Consider the following 17,199-nt stretch of genomic DNA (forward strand, 5'->3'; position numbering starts at 1 on the left):
GGGCTGATCTGGACCCCCCCTTCTGGTCTGGTGCGAGTGGTCAAGTTCCTGAATCTATACTTGGTAGTTCGTACTTTAAAGCACATACTTTCTGCCAGTGGCGCTGCTGACGGGGGTGAAATTCTTTGTGGGATACCCAAGTGTCCCGCCAGCAGACAGGGGACATCTGATGCATACTTAATCCAATGGGAAGAGCAACAACACTCCTGGGAAACTTGGAGCATAGCTGGCAGGAGTAATGCATAGAATAGGAACAGTATCCAGGAAGTAAGTATGTTTCATAAGTATGTGATCATGCAAGTACGGACAGGTCCACCTATTTTTGTCCTAACTCTCGCTCTGAGGCCGGCCAAGGCTGTGAGGAAGTACTACAACATGTACGACACACCGTGTGAGGCTTATAAACACCTGCATGTGGGTAGTAATACAGTTGTGCACATCTGTTGCTAAAGATGGAGATGCAAAGACATGATTAACTAACCAGGCGTGAAAAGATCATCTCAAAATGGGGCCGTTCGGTTGTTTAAATGTTTGTCATGGTGAAGGCAGACGGATGGTTTCCTCTAAAATTCTCAAGGCCTCATCTGTGTACAGTTTGCAGAGGCTGCCTGTGGTGACGCCACGGTGATGCTGAACGGATCCATCGCCACCCCCTTCGACACATCGAGGTCAGTCCCTCCGCTACCTTCCAAGTTTATGGGTGGAGATGGTGTTTTCTGACATGTGTCCTGTTGTTTTCAGTGTTTTTGGGAGCGTCGAGGTTCTGAAGTTGAACTCCACCAAGGTCAGGAAGTTGACCGTCGTCCTTGTCACAGCAACGACACCCGTGTAAGGTTCTAGGTTTCCTGTCACCAGTTTGAGGTTGTTGCCAGATAAATGTCCAGAACCTGAAGTTCTGCTCTGGGTCTGCTCAGGTCAGACTGCTCAAACGAGTCTTTACAAAAAATTAAGGCAGAAACTGGACAGTCTTATCATCTACGAATGCAAGGAAGTGAGCGAGTAAGTATACGGGCAGCTTCAGGCAGCTCTCTCTCACACTCACACACACACACACACACACACACTTACATCAGCAAACACTTACACTCACACTCACATTCTACGAGTATCAGCAAACACTTACACTTCCAGGAAAAGAAAACATCATACACATTTTCTCCAAAAACCTCTAAAACATGTTGTTACGGTTCGTGGTTGTTTAGGACCCGAACGCAGGCAAGACGTAGTGATGAAAGGTCCAAAAATTGGTTTTATTAAACAAACACAAAAGGCCAGTCCTCCTGGACTACAGCTACAGTTATTTCCCCGGATGCACACAACGAGCTCCAGCATGGAGCCACAAAAATCTTCTTTTACATTCACAAAAGGCGTGTTTCACTCGAATGTTGCTCCCTAATCTGGCCAAGTGTGTGTTCGCGAGACCTTCTCCTTTGTTAATCCATCCAGCCCACAGGTGTGGCTGATCAGACAGCACGATTATTATTATAGAAGGGAGGGGGGACCATTTACCTAAACCACTGCAACACATCTCCTTCAAGTCAAGTTTATTCAGAGCCCCAAATCACCATCTTTGCTGCCTCGGAGGGCTCTACAGTTGTGACACCCTCTGTCCTTAGACCCTTGAAATGGCTCAGAAACAATTAAATAATCCCCATTTAGGGAGAAAGAAGAAACCAGGAGAGCCACAGATGAGGGCTCCTCTCCCTGGGATGGACAGACCTGCAGTAGATGCCACATATACAGAGAGCATCAGTAATATACAGGTTATTATAGCCATATTGGAACTGGTCTAAAGTTGCTCTACGTTAGAAGGCGTGGATGGGATTAGAAAACACGTCCATGGGCCCAGGTGCAGCCTCGTACGGAGCTCTGACCTCAACCTTCAGGTCTCGATGGACCCTATGGATCAGGAAGACTTGAGAAATGCTGCATCAGTAATATGTGCATTTATGTGAGAGTAGATTTTTCAGACAAAACACACTTAAATGCACAGCATCCTCCCTAGCGCGGCCCCACACGAGGATGTCGTCAATCTCGATCCCACATGACTGTCCCTCAAATAGCTGCTCCATGCACCTTTGGAAGACCTCACTGCCCGTGGTGATGCCATAGGGCATGCGTAGGAAGGTGTAGCAGCCCACTGGGGTCATAAAGGTGGTGAGTCTTGAGGATTCCTCGCTGAGTGGCACCTGCCAGTAGCCACACTTTGCATCCAGAATGCTGAACATTTTGGCATCTGGCATGTCAGCGATCACCTCCTCCACAGTCTTCAGGGGGTGATGGGGCCAGAGGAGGGCCTTGTTAAGGTTGACAGGGTCAATGCATAGTCTGATGGTGCCGTCTTTTTTCTTCGCGGCCACCATTGCTGAAACCCATTCAGTGTGTTCCTGGATTGGTGTGATGACCCCCATGTTAGTCATTCTCTGCAGTTCTGCCACGATTTTGTCCCTCATGGCCAGTGGCACCCGCCTCGGGGCACATATGGTGGGGGGCACGGAGTGATCAAGGCGCATGTGGTACACTACAGGCAGTTTGCCGATGGTGTCATTGTTGAACAGGTCTTTGTATTCCAATAGCTCAGGTGGTTCCTGTTGGGTGAGGGCATGCACTTCCGGACCAAAAGTCAGAAAAACCAGTCTGACACTGTCTCTGAGACCCAGCAAGGGCTTGGTGTTTCTGTCCACAATTTGAAATTGCAGTAGGCCACAGGTTAAATTCACATCTGCTGCACCAAGAGTCTGAATATTGTGACCCCCGTAGGCAACAAGATTTGCCTTCTTGTCGGGATTAATGCAGGCAGTGGGGTCAGTGTGCTGCAGGAGCGCCCTGGATATTACGTTACATTTGGCCCCAGTGTCAATCTTTACACGTAGCTGCCTGCCCGTGTTGCATGCAGATAGCTTAGCAAACCTTTCATCTCGGTCACACACATCCTGTGGTTGGTCTATGCTTTCGCAGTAAAACATTTCCACGCTCTCAGTGTGAAACACATCAGCTGGCTCTTGTGTCGGCTGCGCGTCAAGCTCACTCATGTACATGTATCAGCCCTTGCGTGCAGTGGGGGACAGGGGCCGTGCTGGTCTGATGGTGCCCAGTGGTTTTCCTGATCTGCAGCATCTCGAAAAGTGGTTGGGTTTTCTGCAGACGTTACAGCGCTTGTTAAAAGCAGGACATTTGCTGCGCTGGGGTGCATGTTGACCACCGCAGTTTGTACACTGGTTGAAGTGGACCATGCACACCTCCGCTTCCTTCTTTATTTCTCTGTTGGCCCTCTCCGACCGTTCATGCAGCATGCAGATTTCAGTGGCCGCGTTCAGTATCAGCGTTTTCTGTTTTAAGAGCTGGGCGCGGACCGTGTCATCGTGGATGCCGCAGACCAGACGGTCCCTAACCAGTTCATCATGTAGCGCACCGAAGTCACATTTCTTGGCCATTACCTTCAGCATGGCAACATAAGACTGGACAGACTCCTGTTGTTTCTGGTTGGTTGTGTTGAATGCATGTCTGTCCATAATTACATTTTTCACTGGCAGGCAGAGCTGGTCAAACTTCTGAACGAGGACGTCGAGGTCTTCGCGATCCTCTTCCCTCTCGGAGTCGAATGTGTCGAGTTTATCCAGAGCCTCTGGGCCGGCCAGGTTGAGGAACGTGTAAGCCGTTACCTTCTTGCTAGTGACCGACAGCCCGGCGTTGCAGCATCCTGAGTGGTCGACACGTGATATGCCACTGCCTAAACCATGGCAAACGCCACACAGTCTGCAGCATAGTCATCAGATTTGGTTCTTTCCAGTTGGGGAGGTTACTCATATTTAAAGAAGGAAACTTGGAGAAGTTTGAACCCTAACAACAACGACTAAACAAGAATCTTCGTGCCATCAAAGAAACCAAAGCAAATAGCCAAATTTTACACCCAAAAAAGAATTTCTGTTGTTTGAGGTATTAAAACAGCTGTGATGAGGAATATAACTGAGGGGGTGAATAAGGAATACTTCAGGATGATTCTATATAACAGAAATTAGCTCATGCTCCCAGGGCTGATCTGGACCCTCCCTTCTGGTCTGGTGCGAGTGGTCAAGTTCCTGAATCTATACTTGGTAGTTCGTACTTTAAAGCACATACTTTCTGCCAGTGGTGCTGCTGACGGGGGTGAAATTCTTTGTGGGATACCCAAGTGTCCCGCCAGCAGACAGGGGACATCTGATGCATACTTAATCCAATGGGAAGAGCAACAACACTCCTGGGAAACTTGGAGCATAGCTGGCAGGAGTAATGCATAGAATAGGAACAGTATCCAGGAAGTAAGTATGTTTCATAAGTATGTGATCATGCAAGTACGGACAGGTCCACCTATTTTTTCATCTGGTCCGAAGTCCTAACTCTCGCTCTGAGGCCGGCCAAGGCTGTGAGGAAGTACTAGAACATGTACGACACACCGTGTGAGGCTTATAAACACCTGCATGTGGGTAGTAATACAGTTGTTCACATCTGTTGCTAAAGATGGCGATGCAAAGACATGATTAACTAACCAGGCGTGAAAAGATCATCTCAAAATGGGGCCGTTCGGTTGTTTAAATGTTTGTCATGGTGAAGGCAGACGGATGGTTTCCTCTAAAATTCTCAAGGCCTCATCTGTGTACAGTTTGCAGAGGCTGCCTGTGGTGACGCCACGGTGATGCTGAACGGATCCATCGCCACCCCCTTCGACACATCGAGGTCAGTCCCTCCGCTACCTTCCACGTTTATGGGTGGAGATGGTGTTTTCTGACATGTGTCCTGTTGTTTTCAGTGTTTTTGGGAGCGTCGAGGTTCTGAAGTTGAACTCCACCAAGGTCAGGAAGTTGACCGTCGTCCTTGTCACAGCAACGACACCCGTGTAAGGTTCTAGGTTTCCTGTCACCAGTTTGAGGTTGTTGCCAGATAAATGTCCAGAACCTGAAGTTCTGCTCTGGGTCTGCTCAGGTCAGACTGCTCAAACGAGTCTTTACAAAAAATTAAGGCAGAAACTGGACAGTCTTATCATCTACGAATGCAAGGAAGTGAGCGAGTAAGTATACGGGCAGCTTCAGGCAGCTCTCTCTCACACTCACACACACACACACACACACACACTTACATCAGCAAACACTTACACTCACACTCACATTCTACGAGTATCAGCAAACACTTACACTTCCAGGAAAAGAAAACATCATACACATTTTCTCCAAAAACCTCTAAAACATGTTGTTACGGTTCGTGGTTGTTTAGGACCCGAACGCAGGCAAGACGTAGTGATGAAAGGTCCAAAAATTGGTTTTATTAAACAAACACAAAAGGCCAGTCCTCCTGGACTACAGCTACAGTTATTTCCCCGGATGCACACAACGAGCTCCAGCATGGAGCCACAAAAATCTTCTTTTACATTCACAAAAGGCGTGTTTCACTCGAATGTTGCTCCCTAATCTGGCCAAGTGTGTGTTCGCGAGACCTTCTCCTTTGTTAATCCATCCAGCCCACAGGTGTGGCTGATCAGACAGCACGATTATTATTATAGAAGGGAGGGGGGACCATTTACCTAAACCACTGCAACACATCTCCTTCAAGTCAAGTTTATTCAGAGCCCCAAATCACCATCTTTGCTGCCTCGGAGGGCTCTACAGTTGTGACACCCTCTGTCCTTAGACCCTTGAAATGGCTCAGAAACAATTAAATAATCCCCATTTAGGGAGAAAGAAGAAACCAGGAGAGCCACAGATGAGGGCTCCTCTCCCTGGGATGGACAGACCTGCAGCAGATGCCACATATACAGAGAGCATCAGTAATATACAGGTTATTATAGCCATATTGGAACTGGTCTAAAGTTGCTCTACGTTAGAAGGCGTCGATGGGATTAGAAAACACGTCCATGGGCCCAGGTGCAGCCTCGTACGGAGCTCTGACCTCAACCTTCAGGTCTCGATGGACCCTATGGATCAGGAAGACTTGAGAAATGCTGCATCAGTAATATGTGCATTTATGTGAGAGTAGATTTTTCAGACAAAACACACTTAAATGCACAGCATCCTCCCTAGCGCGGCCCCACACGAGGATGTCGTCAATCTCGATCCCACATGACTGTCCCTCAAATAGCTGCTCCATGCACCTTTGGAAGACCTCACTGCCCGTGGTGATGCCATAGGGCATGCGTAGGAAGGTGTAGCAGCCCACTGGGGTCATAAAGGTGGTGAGTCTTGAGGATTCCTCGCTGAGTGGCACCTGCCAGTAGCCACACTTTGCATCCAGAATGCTGAACATTTTGGCATCTGGCATGTCAGCGATCACCTCCTCCACAGTCTTCAGGGGGTGATGGGGCCAGAGGAGGGCCTTGTTAAGGTTGACAGGGTCAATGCATAGTCTGATGGTGCCGTCTTTTTTCTTCGCGGCCACCATTGCTGAAACCCATTCAGTGTGTTCCTGGATTGGTGTGATGACCCCCATGTTAGTCATTCTCTGCAGTTCTGCCATGATTTTGTCCCTCATGGCCAGTGGCACCTGCCTCGGGGCACATATGGTGGGGGGCACGGAGTGATCAAGGCGCATGTGGTACACTACAGGCAGTTTGCCAATGGTGTCATTGTTGAACAGGTCTTTGTATTCCAATAGCCCAGGTGGTTCCTGCTGGGTGAGGGCATGCACTTCCGGACCAAAAGTCACAAAACCCAGTCTGACACTGTCTCTGAGACCCAGCAAGGGCTTGATGTTTCTGTCCACAATTTGAAATTGTAGTAGGCCACAGGTTAAATTCACATCTGCTGCACCAAGAGTCTGAATAATGTGACCCCCGTAGGCAACAAGATTTGCCTTCTTGTTGGGATTAATGCGGGCAGTGAGGTCAGTGTGCTGCAGGAGCGCCCTGGATATTACGTTACATTTGGCCCCAGTGTCAATCTTTACACGTAGCTGCCTGCCCGTGTTGAATGCGGATAGCTTAGCAAACCTTTCATCTCGGTCACACACATCCTGTGGTTGGTCTATGTTTTCGCAGTAAAACATTTCCACGCTCTCAGTGTGAAACACATCAGCTGGCGCTTGTGTCGGCTGCGCGTCAAGCTCACGCACGAACGTGTATCAGCCCTTGCGTGCAGTGGGGGACAGGGGCCGTGCTGGTCTGATGGTGCCCAGTGGTTTTCCTGATCTGCAGCATCTCGAAAAGTGGTTGGGTTTTCTGCAGACGTTACAGCGCTTGTTAAAAGCAGGACATTTGCTGCGCTGGGGTGCATGTTGACCACCGCAGTTTGTACACTGGTTGAAGTGGACCATGCACATCTCCGCTTCCTTCTTTATTTCTCTGTTGGCCCTCTCCGACCGTTCATGCAGCATGCAGATTTCAATGGCCGCGTTCAGTGTCAGCGTTTTCTGTTTTAAGAGCTGGGCGCGGACCGTGTCATCGTGGATGCCGCAGACCAGACGGTCCCTAACCAGTTCATCATGTAGCGCACCGAAGTCACATTTCTTGGCCATTACCTTCAGCGTGGCAACATAAGACTGGACAGACTCCTGTTGTTTCTGGTTGGTTGTGTTGAATGCATGTCTGTCCATAATTACATTTTTCACTGGCAGGCAGAGCTGGTCAAACTTCTGAACGAGGACGTCGAGGTCTTCGCGATCCTCTTCCCTCTCGGAGTCGAATGTGTCGAGTTTATCCAGAGCCTCTGGGCCGGCCAGGTTGAGGAACGTGTAAGCCGTTACCTTCTTGCTAGTGACTGACAGCCCGGCGTTGCAGCATCCTGAGTGGTCGACACGTGATATGCCACTGCCTAAACCATGGCAAACGCCACACAGTCTGCAGCATAGTCATCAGATTTGGTTCTTTCCAGTTGGGGAGGTTACTCATATTTAAAGAAGGAAACTTGGAGAAGTTTGAACCCTAACAACAACGACTAAACAAGAATCTTCGTGCCATCAAAGAAACCAAAGCAAATAGCCAAATTTTACACCCAAAAAAGAATTTCTGTTGTTTGAGGTATTAAAACAGCTGTGATGAGGAATATAACTGAGGGGGTGAATAAGGAATACTTCAGGATGATTCTATATAACAGAAATTAGCTCATGCTCCCAGGGCTGATCTGGACCCTCCCTTCTGGTCTGGTGCGAGTGGTCAAGTTCCTGAATCTATACTTGGTAGTTCGTACTTTAAAGCACATACTTTCTGCCAGTGGTGCTGCTGACGGGGGTGAAATTCTTTGTGGGATACCCAAGTGTCCCGCCAGCAGACAGGGGACATCTGATGCATACTTAATCCAATGGGAAGAGCAACAACACTCCTGGGAAACTTGGAGCATAGCTGGCAGGAGTAATGCATAGAATAGGAACAGTATCCAGGAAGTAAGTATGTTTCATAAGTATGTGATCATGCAAGTACGGACAGGTCCACCTATTTTTTCATCTGGTCCGAAGTCCTAACTCTCGCTCTGAGGCCGGCCAAGGCTGTGAGGAAGTACTAGAACATGTACGACACACCGTGTGAGGCTTATAAACACCTGCATGTGGGTAGTAATACAGTTGTTCACATCTGTTGCTAAAGATGGCGATGCAAAGACATGATTAACTAACCAGGCGTGAAAAGATCATCTCAAAATGGGGCCGTTCGGTTGTTTAAATGTTTGTCATGGTGAAGGCAGACGGATGGTTTCCTCTAAAATTCTCAAGGCCTCATCTGTGTACAGTTTGCAGAGGCTGCCTGTGGTGACGCCACGGTGATGCTGAACGGATCCATCGCCACCCCCTTCGACACATCGAGGTCAGTCCCTCCGCTACCTTCCACGTTTATGGGTGGAGATGGTGTTTTCTGACATGTGTCCTGTTGTTTTCAGTGTTTTTGGGAGCGTCGAGGTTCTGAAGTTGAACTCCACCAAGGTCAGGAAGTTGACCGTCGTCCTTGTCACAGCAACGACACCCGTGTAAGGTTCTAGGTTTCCTGTCACCAGTTTGAGGTTGTTGCCAGATAAATGTCCAGAACCTGAAGTTCTGCTCTGGGTCTGCTCAGGTCAGACTGCTCAAACGAGTCTTTACAAAAAATTAAGGCAGAAACTGGACAGTCTTATCATCTACGAATGCAAGGAAGTGAGCGAGTAAGTATACGGGCAGCTTCAGGCAGCTCTCTCTCACACTCACACACACACACACACACACACACTTACATCAGCAAACACTTACACTCACACTCACATTCTACGAGTATCAGCAAACACTTACACTTCCAGGAAAAGAAAACATCATACACATTTTCTCCAAAAACCTCTAAAACATGTTGTTACGGTTCGTGGTTGTTTAGGACCCGAACGCAGGCAAGACGTAGTGATGAAAGGTCCAAAAATTGGTTTTATTAAACAAACACAAAAGGCCAGTCCTCCTGGACTACAGCTACAGTTATTTCCCCGGATGCACACAACGAGCTCCAGCATGGAGCCACAAAAATCTTCTTTTACATTCACAAAAGGCGTGTTTCACTCGAATGTTGCTCCCTAATCTGGCCAAGTGTGTGTTCGCGAGACCTTCTCCTTTGTTAATCCATCCAGCCCACAGGTGTGGCTGATTAGACAGCACGATTATTATTATAGAAGGGAGGGGGGACCATTTACCTAAACCACTGCAACACATCTCCTTCAAGTCAAGTTTATTCAGAGCCCCAAATCACCATCTTTGCTGCCTCGGAGGGCTCTACAGTTGTGACACCCTCTGTCCTTAGACCCTTGAAATGGCTCAGAAACAATTAAATAATCCCCATTTAGGGAGAAAGAAGAAACCAGGAGAGCCACAGATGAGGGCTCCTCTCCCTGGGATGGACAGACCTGCAGCAGATGCCACATATACAGAGAGCATCAGTAATATACAGGTTATTATAGCCATATTGGAACTGGTCTAAAGTTGCTCTACGTTAGAAGGCGTCGATGGGATTAGAAAACACGTCCATGGGTTAGGGTTAGGGTTAGGGTTAGGGTTAGGGTTAGGGTTAACCCCTAACCCAGGTGCAGCCTCGTACGGAGCTCTGACCTCAACCTTCAGGTCTTGATGGACCCTATGGATCAGGAAGACTTGAGAAATGCTGCATCAGTAATAGGTGCATTTATGTGAGAGTAGATTTTTCAGACAAAACACACTTAAATGCACAGCATAATCATCAAATCTGGTTCTTTCCAGAAGGAAACTTTAAAGAGTCTGAACCCTAACAACGACTAAACTAGAGTCTACGCGCCATCAAAGAAACCAAAGCAAATAGCCACATTTTACCCACATTGTGAGGTATTAAAACAGCTGTGATGAGGAATATAACTTAACTTTACACGCAGATATGACTGCGAGAGCATCTGGAGACACTTTGAGGAGGCCGTCTGCCGTCAGACTCCTTGTAACACAACCGTGGAGGATTATCGACACATGTTTTACGCTATGGCACAAGCCTGGGCTCTTCCCTGTGGTCGGGTGAGCAAGAGTTCTGCTTAAGGTCTGAATTACTGACACACCATCAGGCTAACTATCTGTAAATGAGGGCTTTTCTTCTGTTCTGTTTAGTTCCTCTTCTGGAGTAAGACCAAGACCTTCGTGCAGACCTTTGTAGCAGCTTTACGGTACTTCTGGACGCTAGAGGACACGCTAGCCGGCTACATGTTCAATGACCTCCTGTGGTGTGGACAAGAAGACAGTGACGGTAGAAAAACACATTATAGCACATCTGGGATGCTGCTGATGTTCAAATTAACCAGAATCTGATGGCCTGCTGCAGAGATGCAACCTCAAACGCTAAAAAATCTTTGCTGGCTAACAAACTAGCACACAGACACGCCACAAGGGATTTGTTTTTTACGCGTACGCCCAATTCAACCATCGCTCAGGAAGCTGCAGCTGTGCTCCTCAAGGATTTACTGTGAATGTAGTTTTGAATAACTTTCCAACACGTCAACGCACCACTGCCACGTCTTCAATGATGCCTGATTTACAAAAAAAACGACATCGTTACTGATGTCGATGCTTCTCACAGGCTTTGACTTTGGTTCCTGTCCCGGCTGGTCAGCCTGTGAACGCCATCCAGTGTACTCTCTGTGGTGCCGAGCTTCCCAAAACGTGAGCGTCCGGCCGTTATTCGCGCATGCCAGAGTGAAACGTTGGCCTCACATGATGTCCCTCATGTCTCAGTTTGCAGAAATGGCCTGTGGGAACGTCACCGTGCTGCTCAACGGCTCTGTCGTCGACGCCTTCAATAGGGAAAGGTACCGAAGCACATCTGTGGCGAATGTGTTTGATCAGAAATGATTGTGTTTTGTTCTCGCAGCATGTTTGGAAGTGTTGAGCTGGACAGTCTGGACCCCTGCAGGGTGGATCATGTCAACATAAAGGTGGTGACCGATCGGGACGGACCCTTCATGTAAGGAAACAGTCATAAATGAAACTCATCAGGTTACTCATCCCCTGAGGACTAAAATGCCAAACTTTGGGATGCCAAGAGGCTGATTCTGAATACATTTGCTGGAGCTAAAGAGGAGTGAGGAGTTGTTTTTCCATCTCAGGAAATCCTGTAGTCGAGGATCCGTCTTAGACCTGATCGAAATCCTCCGGTCTCGAGGTTTCCGCAGACAACGACCGGTGAGCCAAAATCAGTGTCAGTGCTGTACCCTTTCGGAGCACTCCATGTATCCCATAATGCTTTGCATAAGATAGTGTTAAACTGATGGTGGCCCTGCATCACAGCAATGGCAACATTGGAAACAGAGACACTCAAGAGTTCTTTTGGTTTCTTGTACCGTATTTTCACGACTATAAGGCGCACCTAAAACACTGAGATTTTCTCAAAAATCGACAGTGCGCCTTATAACATGGAGCGCCTTGTGTGTGGAATGAGTTCCAAAATCTGCTGTGCGCCTTTGGTAGGTGCACTACGGTAAAGGCTCTGCCAATCGATTAGCGGCACACCTCCACGTAAGGATCCCCTAAAATGGCGCGGGTCAAGAGAGAATATGAGGCTTACTTTAAACTGCAGGCCATTGAATATTTGGCTGAAAATGGCAATCGAGCAGCTGCGAGACATTTTAATGTAAATGAGTCCATGGTCAGAAAGTGGAGAAAACAAGAAAGTGAACGAAAGTGAGGAAGACAAAGCTGAGTTTCCGCGGGAACAAAGCAAGGTGGCCCGAGCTGGAAGACCGAGTGGAACAGTTTGTTGTGGAACAGTGAACAACCGGAAGGGGCGTCTCTACTGTCACCAAAGGCCAAAGCGATTGCTGAAGAAATGGACATTGAGCACTTCCAAGGAGGTCCGTCTTGGTGTTTTTGCTTTATGAGGAGGCAGCATCTCTTCATACGCACAAGGACAACTGTTGCGTAGCGGCTGTCCGCGGATGACCAGGAGAGGGCGGCCATCTTCCGCACCTACTGCCGCGACAAGATAACCGCGCCCAGCCACATCTATGAGGCAGCGGCGGGCAAGTTAGGCCACCATATGTGGGTGGATTGTAGACGCATGGGCTATGATACCGTCTTCATGTATTGTAAGAGCTTTCACAAAAGCCGGCATCAACGCTGAAGCAGAACCGGTCCGTGAGCCTGATTCAGATGATGAAGAAGAGGAAGAGGTCCTCACGCTAACTTGAAAATCCTGAGCACGTCGGAACAGGAGTTTCTGACCTTTACAGATCCCACCTACGGCAGAACTTTCAAAGTAAATATGCTGCTTAATAATCGACTCAAAGGTCACGTTTCTCACTTGTGAAACGTGTTAATCCAACCGTGGTGTTTCTGTAACATATGAGTGAGAACATGCAACACAACCGGAGGTGTCAGGACTGAGGTTTTGGCTGTGGGTTATTCTCATTTTCAGGCCAGATGTGTATTCAACATTTTCAATTATTAAGTTATACACGATGCATTTAATACAAAAAAGACACGAGCTAAAACCTGCTAAACTACCGTTTTCTTCACTTTTAACCTGTTAATGATAAACTCATGCACGCAATTCAACTTCTTTTCTTCATCGATAGCCTTAATTCTTAAAAAGGATTAAAAGGAAACGTCAGTAAGGGTGTGTTCAACAGCAGCAGTTTAGATAAATGTCTCAACCTTTTATTTATCTTTTGCATAAGTAATTAAAGAACACGAAAGGTTCTCGCCACTCTGTTGCAACCAAGAGTGCAGCGTGGTTCCAGTAATCTTATTAACTTTAGTTTCACTTAAATGTCACACGGTTAATGGTCCGACTTTCCCGTCGAACGTAACGCCCGAGGAGCGCAGCGCGAGCGGCGGGAGCGTTGGGGCAGTGACGTCACGGCGTGGGGGGGGCCGCATATAAGACAGCGTGCGCGAGCGCTCGGGTGACAGAAGGCGGACTGCGTCTTGCCAACAGCTGAGGCGACTTCCGGAGTGAGTCGGCAGAAGAGAGGGATGAAGCGAGGGGTCTGTATCGCGGCTGTGGTGCTGCTGCTGGTGCTGGTGGTCGAAAACACGTTGGGAGCGACACTCAGTCGGAAACCACCCCAACAGACGTTTAAAGAGACTTTTATCGCCAGGTGTCACCTGGCGATAAAAGACCAGTACAAAGGGTAAGTCAAGACTGGGATCACTGGGATCACCGCAGACCTGCAGAAAATCACACAAGAGGCCTTTTATTCTGAGCTTTCTGCAGGTGGACTGTTTAATGTGAGCGCTGCATGGTTTAAATACTCAAACAAGCAGTTTTAGTAGTTACACAATTGAGTGTTGAGTATAAATCTGTAGACAAACTTAAAAATACGGAAAGAAGTTCCAGTGGGAACTGTTAACGGGGTCTTAAAGATAAGGAAGATCTTTTATTCCCTGCAGGAGCGACTGTGAAACAATATGGAGCACGTTTGAGCAAGCGTATGTGGGACGGGACCCCCGTAAAATTCCCAAAGATGCCTACAATCCCCTGTTTCAGGTGGCCCCCATCACAACGCCACGCGACAAGGTAACCTCGATTTGTCACCTGTCTGTTACCCACCTGTGGCAGCTCTCAGATCGCTCATGGTAAAATATAACCTTTCATTTTGGCGGGGTGTTTAGACCATGTTCTGGAGCAAAACGGAGCGCGTGGTCCATGCCTACAATGATAAGACAAAGTGTTTTGTTACGATGGAGGACACCCTGCTGGGGTCGGTGTTGAACAACCTAAGCTGGTGTGGAAAAGAGGGCAGCAGTGGTAAGACCAAGAACTTCATTATTAGCCAAGCCAGAAGGTTTCTCAGCTGCTATTAACATGTGTAACACAGCAGAAGGATGCTGTGGTGCGCTTACAGGACGAGTTCTAACTTGACTCATTTATCGGCACATCAGAGCCTGAGTCCTTTGAACCGGCTGCCTGTTTGTGTAGAGAGCTGGCGCTGTGCACGAATATGACTTTAATTGTTAATATTAACTGACTGATTTGGCATCAGGGAACTTTTTTCAAGTGCATTAGGCTGAGGCTTTATCCCAACTCGAAATATTTTATTTTATTTATATCCCTTTGACGTGACGCTGATCTGCTGATGTCACCTAGAAACGTTCACCAGCGGCTGCCCTGACTGGAATGCCTGCAAAGACAACAAATACAACCCGGTTCGCTCCTTCTGGACCCAAGGATCAGCTAAAGTAAGTGAAGGATTGGTGATTTTATAAAAACAATTTGACAATGTTTCCAGTGCTCGAGAGTCAAAACAAATCCTGGCTGAATGCTAAAATGGTCTCTTGGTCTGGGTCCTCAATGAGGCTTTGTGCCGGTCGCCATGGAGTCACATGGTGCTCTCCTGAGCGAGCTGCAGCAACCCACGGATGGAGGGACAAAGTTGATGTGGGTAGTAATACAGTTGTGCACATCTGTTGCTAAAGATGGCGATGCAAAGACATGATTAACTAACCAGGCGTGAAAAGATCATCTCAAAATGGGGCCGTTCGGTTGTTTAAATGTTTGTCATGGTGAAGGCAGACGGATGGTTTCCTCTAAAATTCTCACGGCCTCATCTGTGTACAGTTTGCAGAGGCTGCCTGTGGTGACGCCACGGTGATGCTGGACGGATCCATCGCCACCCCCTTCAACACATCGAGGTCAGTCCCTCCGCTACCTTCCGAGTTTATGGGTGGAGATGGTGTTTTCTGACATGTGTCCTGTTGTTTTCAGTTTTTTCGCGATGTACGAGGTTCCGAATTTGAACTCCGCCAAGGTCAGGAAGTTGACCGTCGTCCTTGTCACAGCGACGACACCCGTGTAAGTTTCTAGGTCCTCTCCTGTCACCAGTTTGAGGTTGTTGCCATGTAAATGTCCAGAACCTGAAGTTCTGCTCTGGGTCTGCTCAGGTCCGAATGCGCAAACGAGTCTTTAGATGAATTAAGGCGCAAACTGGACAGTAATATCATCTACGAATGCAAGGAAGTGAGCGAGTAAGTATACGGGCAGCTTCAGAGGAGCCGTTCCCCAGCCCACTGTTCTGACTGTCTCGTGTCTCTCTGCAGAACTCGCATTAATGAATGTGCCTCCAACAATAACATCTCCTGCACGGACTGCTGGTGAAGTCCTGCTCCAGCACCAATACAGCCATATTGGACGTGCTGCACCATTGGGGTGCACGTGTCCGAAGCTAGCTAAAGTACTTTTTCAGGCTTGTATCACCGGGTTGTAAATGTGATGTGTTTCATAAATTTAGACTGTTAGAACCGTAATCACCCTCAGATATCAGTCCTTTATTATTATGCACCCCTGCTAACATTACCTGCCTTCATTTTTGTTTTAATAATAAAATTCTGAAATGTGTGAAATCAGCTTTGAAACATCTGTGTGCTGCATTTGCTCCTGTTCATATTCAGAGTTTTAGCGTTAGCGAACACTAGCTAAATCTGTGTCAGAGGTCCGCAGCCGGTGTTTTGGGGGGTAAACTGGACTAACGGATCACGGGATTATGATCAGAACCACGTTAGTGTCTCACCTGACTAAAAAAAACGAGAGATTACTCTTTATTAAGTCGTTTGTTGTTGTTCGCCGAAACAGACCCACGTGGTTTTATCAGCATTGGAGGCTCGATGGCGGAGGGTGCTTACGTCACGGGAGCCGAGCGATATAAATAGAGCGGATCAACGGAGGGGGGGGGGGGGGGGGGGGTCCACGGAGGATTCGGATAAAACTCTGCCTTAAAATCGCGGTTCTGGTGCTCGTCGCCCTCGCCTGGTGGTCTCTAAACAAGTTTATGTCAGGTTGTCAGTGCTCCGCAAGGTAAACTAGAGGACTGAATACTGTCCAAATTAATGGCCTGAATGGGGCTGCAAAAGTTTTGCTGAAGTTCCAATTCACAAGGGGGAAATATAAAATTATATTGGATGCACGTCACTGCAGATGCCAGTTGGTTTAACAACATTCAACAGTATTTCCTTCCTGGGTTTCAGCGTGTAGCTGGCTGATGTGGACGCACTTAGAACCCCCCCCCCCCCACACACACACACACACACACACACACACACACACACACAAAACTAGTATCAGGAAACACTTACACTTCGAGTAAAAGAAAACTGCTGATCACTGATGTCCTGCAGGTGCGCCAACAGGTGGCCGGAGCATGGCTCCACCACGCCCCCTGCAGGACAAACACAACTGGGAATCCTGGATCACAACACATGTTGAAGTTTGGGGGAAAACAAAAAAAAAACAGCATTTCAAAATGCACAACTGCAAAGATTCTATAGGCTTGTATTTCCTAAGAGTTTATAGGAATTAATTTAATTTATTTTAATTGTCTAGTTTGTTACAGATTTATTTAACATAGGCCTATAACACAATGATAACTCAGGTGTTGCTGACAGTTGAAAACAACATTTTCAGGGGCAACATAAACTATATACCTTTTTAAAGGCTGCCTTAAAAACATCTTTAAAATAATCTCTTCCAAAAGACACTCAACGCTCTTACCTCTCTGGGGTAACAGTTGAACAGGTATAGTTGGCCTTATTGCTGTTATTCGTTTTCTGCCGCTTATCCGGATCCGGGTCGCGGGGGCAGCAGCTTCAGGAGGGATGCCCAGACAGCCCTCTCCCCGGCCACTTCCATCAGCTCCTCCGGGGGGAACCCCCAGCCGCTCCCAAGCCAGGCGAGAGATGTAATCTCTCCCCCTCGTCCTGGGCCGGCCACGGGGCCGCCTCCCGGTGGGACATGTCCGGAACACTCCTAAAGGGAGGCGTCCGGAAGGCATCCTAGCCAGATGCCCGAGC

General features: G+C 47.9%; 2 protein-coding genes and 1 long non-coding RNA gene across 5 annotated transcripts in view; 2 read left to right on the forward strand and 1 right to left on the reverse strand.

The window, feature by feature from the left end:
- Positions 1–10,436, forward strand: part of LOC115251286 (uncharacterized) — a 21,978-nt gene extending 11,542 nt beyond the window's left edge. The window contains exons 5-14 of one of the 2 annotated variants that reach the window (XM_029842984.1): positions 595–668; positions 742–828; positions 915–999; positions 4,640–4,713; positions 4,787–4,873; positions 4,960–5,044; positions 8,685–8,758; positions 8,832–8,918; positions 9,005–9,089; positions 10,308–10,436. In XM_029842984.1, coding sequence (XP_029698844.1) covers positions 595–668; positions 742–828; positions 915–999; positions 4,640–4,713; positions 4,787–4,873; positions 4,960–5,044; positions 8,685–8,758; positions 8,832–8,918; positions 9,005–9,089; positions 10,308–10,313 — 744 coding nt within the window. In that variant the 3' untranslated portion in view covers positions 10,314–10,436. Of the gene's footprint in view, positions 1–594; positions 669–741; positions 829–914; positions 1,000–4,639; positions 4,714–4,786; positions 4,874–4,959; positions 5,045–8,684; positions 8,759–8,831; positions 8,919–9,004; positions 9,907–10,307 lie in introns of those variants that run through there. The other variant, XM_029842983.1, reaches the window with a different exon arrangement.
- On the reverse strand, positions 10,125–17,072 carry LOC115251287 (uncharacterized). Of its 2 annotated transcripts, none has more exons than XR_003889860.1 (3): positions 16,901–17,072; positions 16,486–16,568; positions 10,125–10,638 (listed from the first exon to the last, which is right to left on the reverse strand). It is a non-coding gene; the product is annotated as an uncharacterized lncRNA (long non-coding RNA). The 2 variants fall into 2 exon arrangements; XR_003889859.1 differs by having other exon boundaries at positions 16,486–16,594.
- LOC105418447 (ADP-ribosyl cyclase/cyclic ADP-ribose hydrolase 1-like) lies at positions 12,784–15,759 on the forward strand. The gene is made up of 8 exons (XM_029842991.1): positions 12,784–13,547; positions 13,807–13,933; positions 14,029–14,164; positions 14,504–14,595; positions 14,975–15,048; positions 15,122–15,208; positions 15,298–15,381; positions 15,454–15,759. The coding sequence occupies exons 1-8, from the start codon at positions 13,390–13,392 to the stop codon at positions 15,509–15,511; spliced, it is 816 nt and encodes a 271-aa protein (XP_029698851.1). The 5' UTR covers positions 12,784–13,389; the 3' UTR covers positions 15,512–15,759.
- Positions 17,073–17,199: the final 127 nt, after the last annotated feature.

The sequence above is a fragment of the Takifugu rubripes genome, chromosome 10, assembly GCF_901000725.2.
Source record: "Takifugu rubripes chromosome 10, fTakRub1.2, whole genome shotgun sequence".
Lineage (NCBI taxonomy): Eukaryota > Metazoa > Chordata > Actinopteri > Tetraodontiformes > Tetraodontidae > Takifugu > Takifugu rubripes.

Coding starts and splice junctions, on each gene's coding strand:
- LOC105418447 (XM_029842991.1), top strand. CDS start 13,390: ATGAAGCGAGGGGTCTGTATCGCGGCTGTGGTGCTGCTGCTGGTGCTG. Junction 14,596..14,974: donor GGACCCAAGGATCAGCTAAA/GTAAGTGAAGGA, acceptor ATCTGTGTACAG/TTTGCAGAGGCTGCCTGTGG. Junction 15,049..15,121: donor ACCCCCTTCAACACATCGAG/GTCAGTCCCTCC, acceptor TGTTGTTTTCAG/TTTTTTCGCGATGTACGAGG.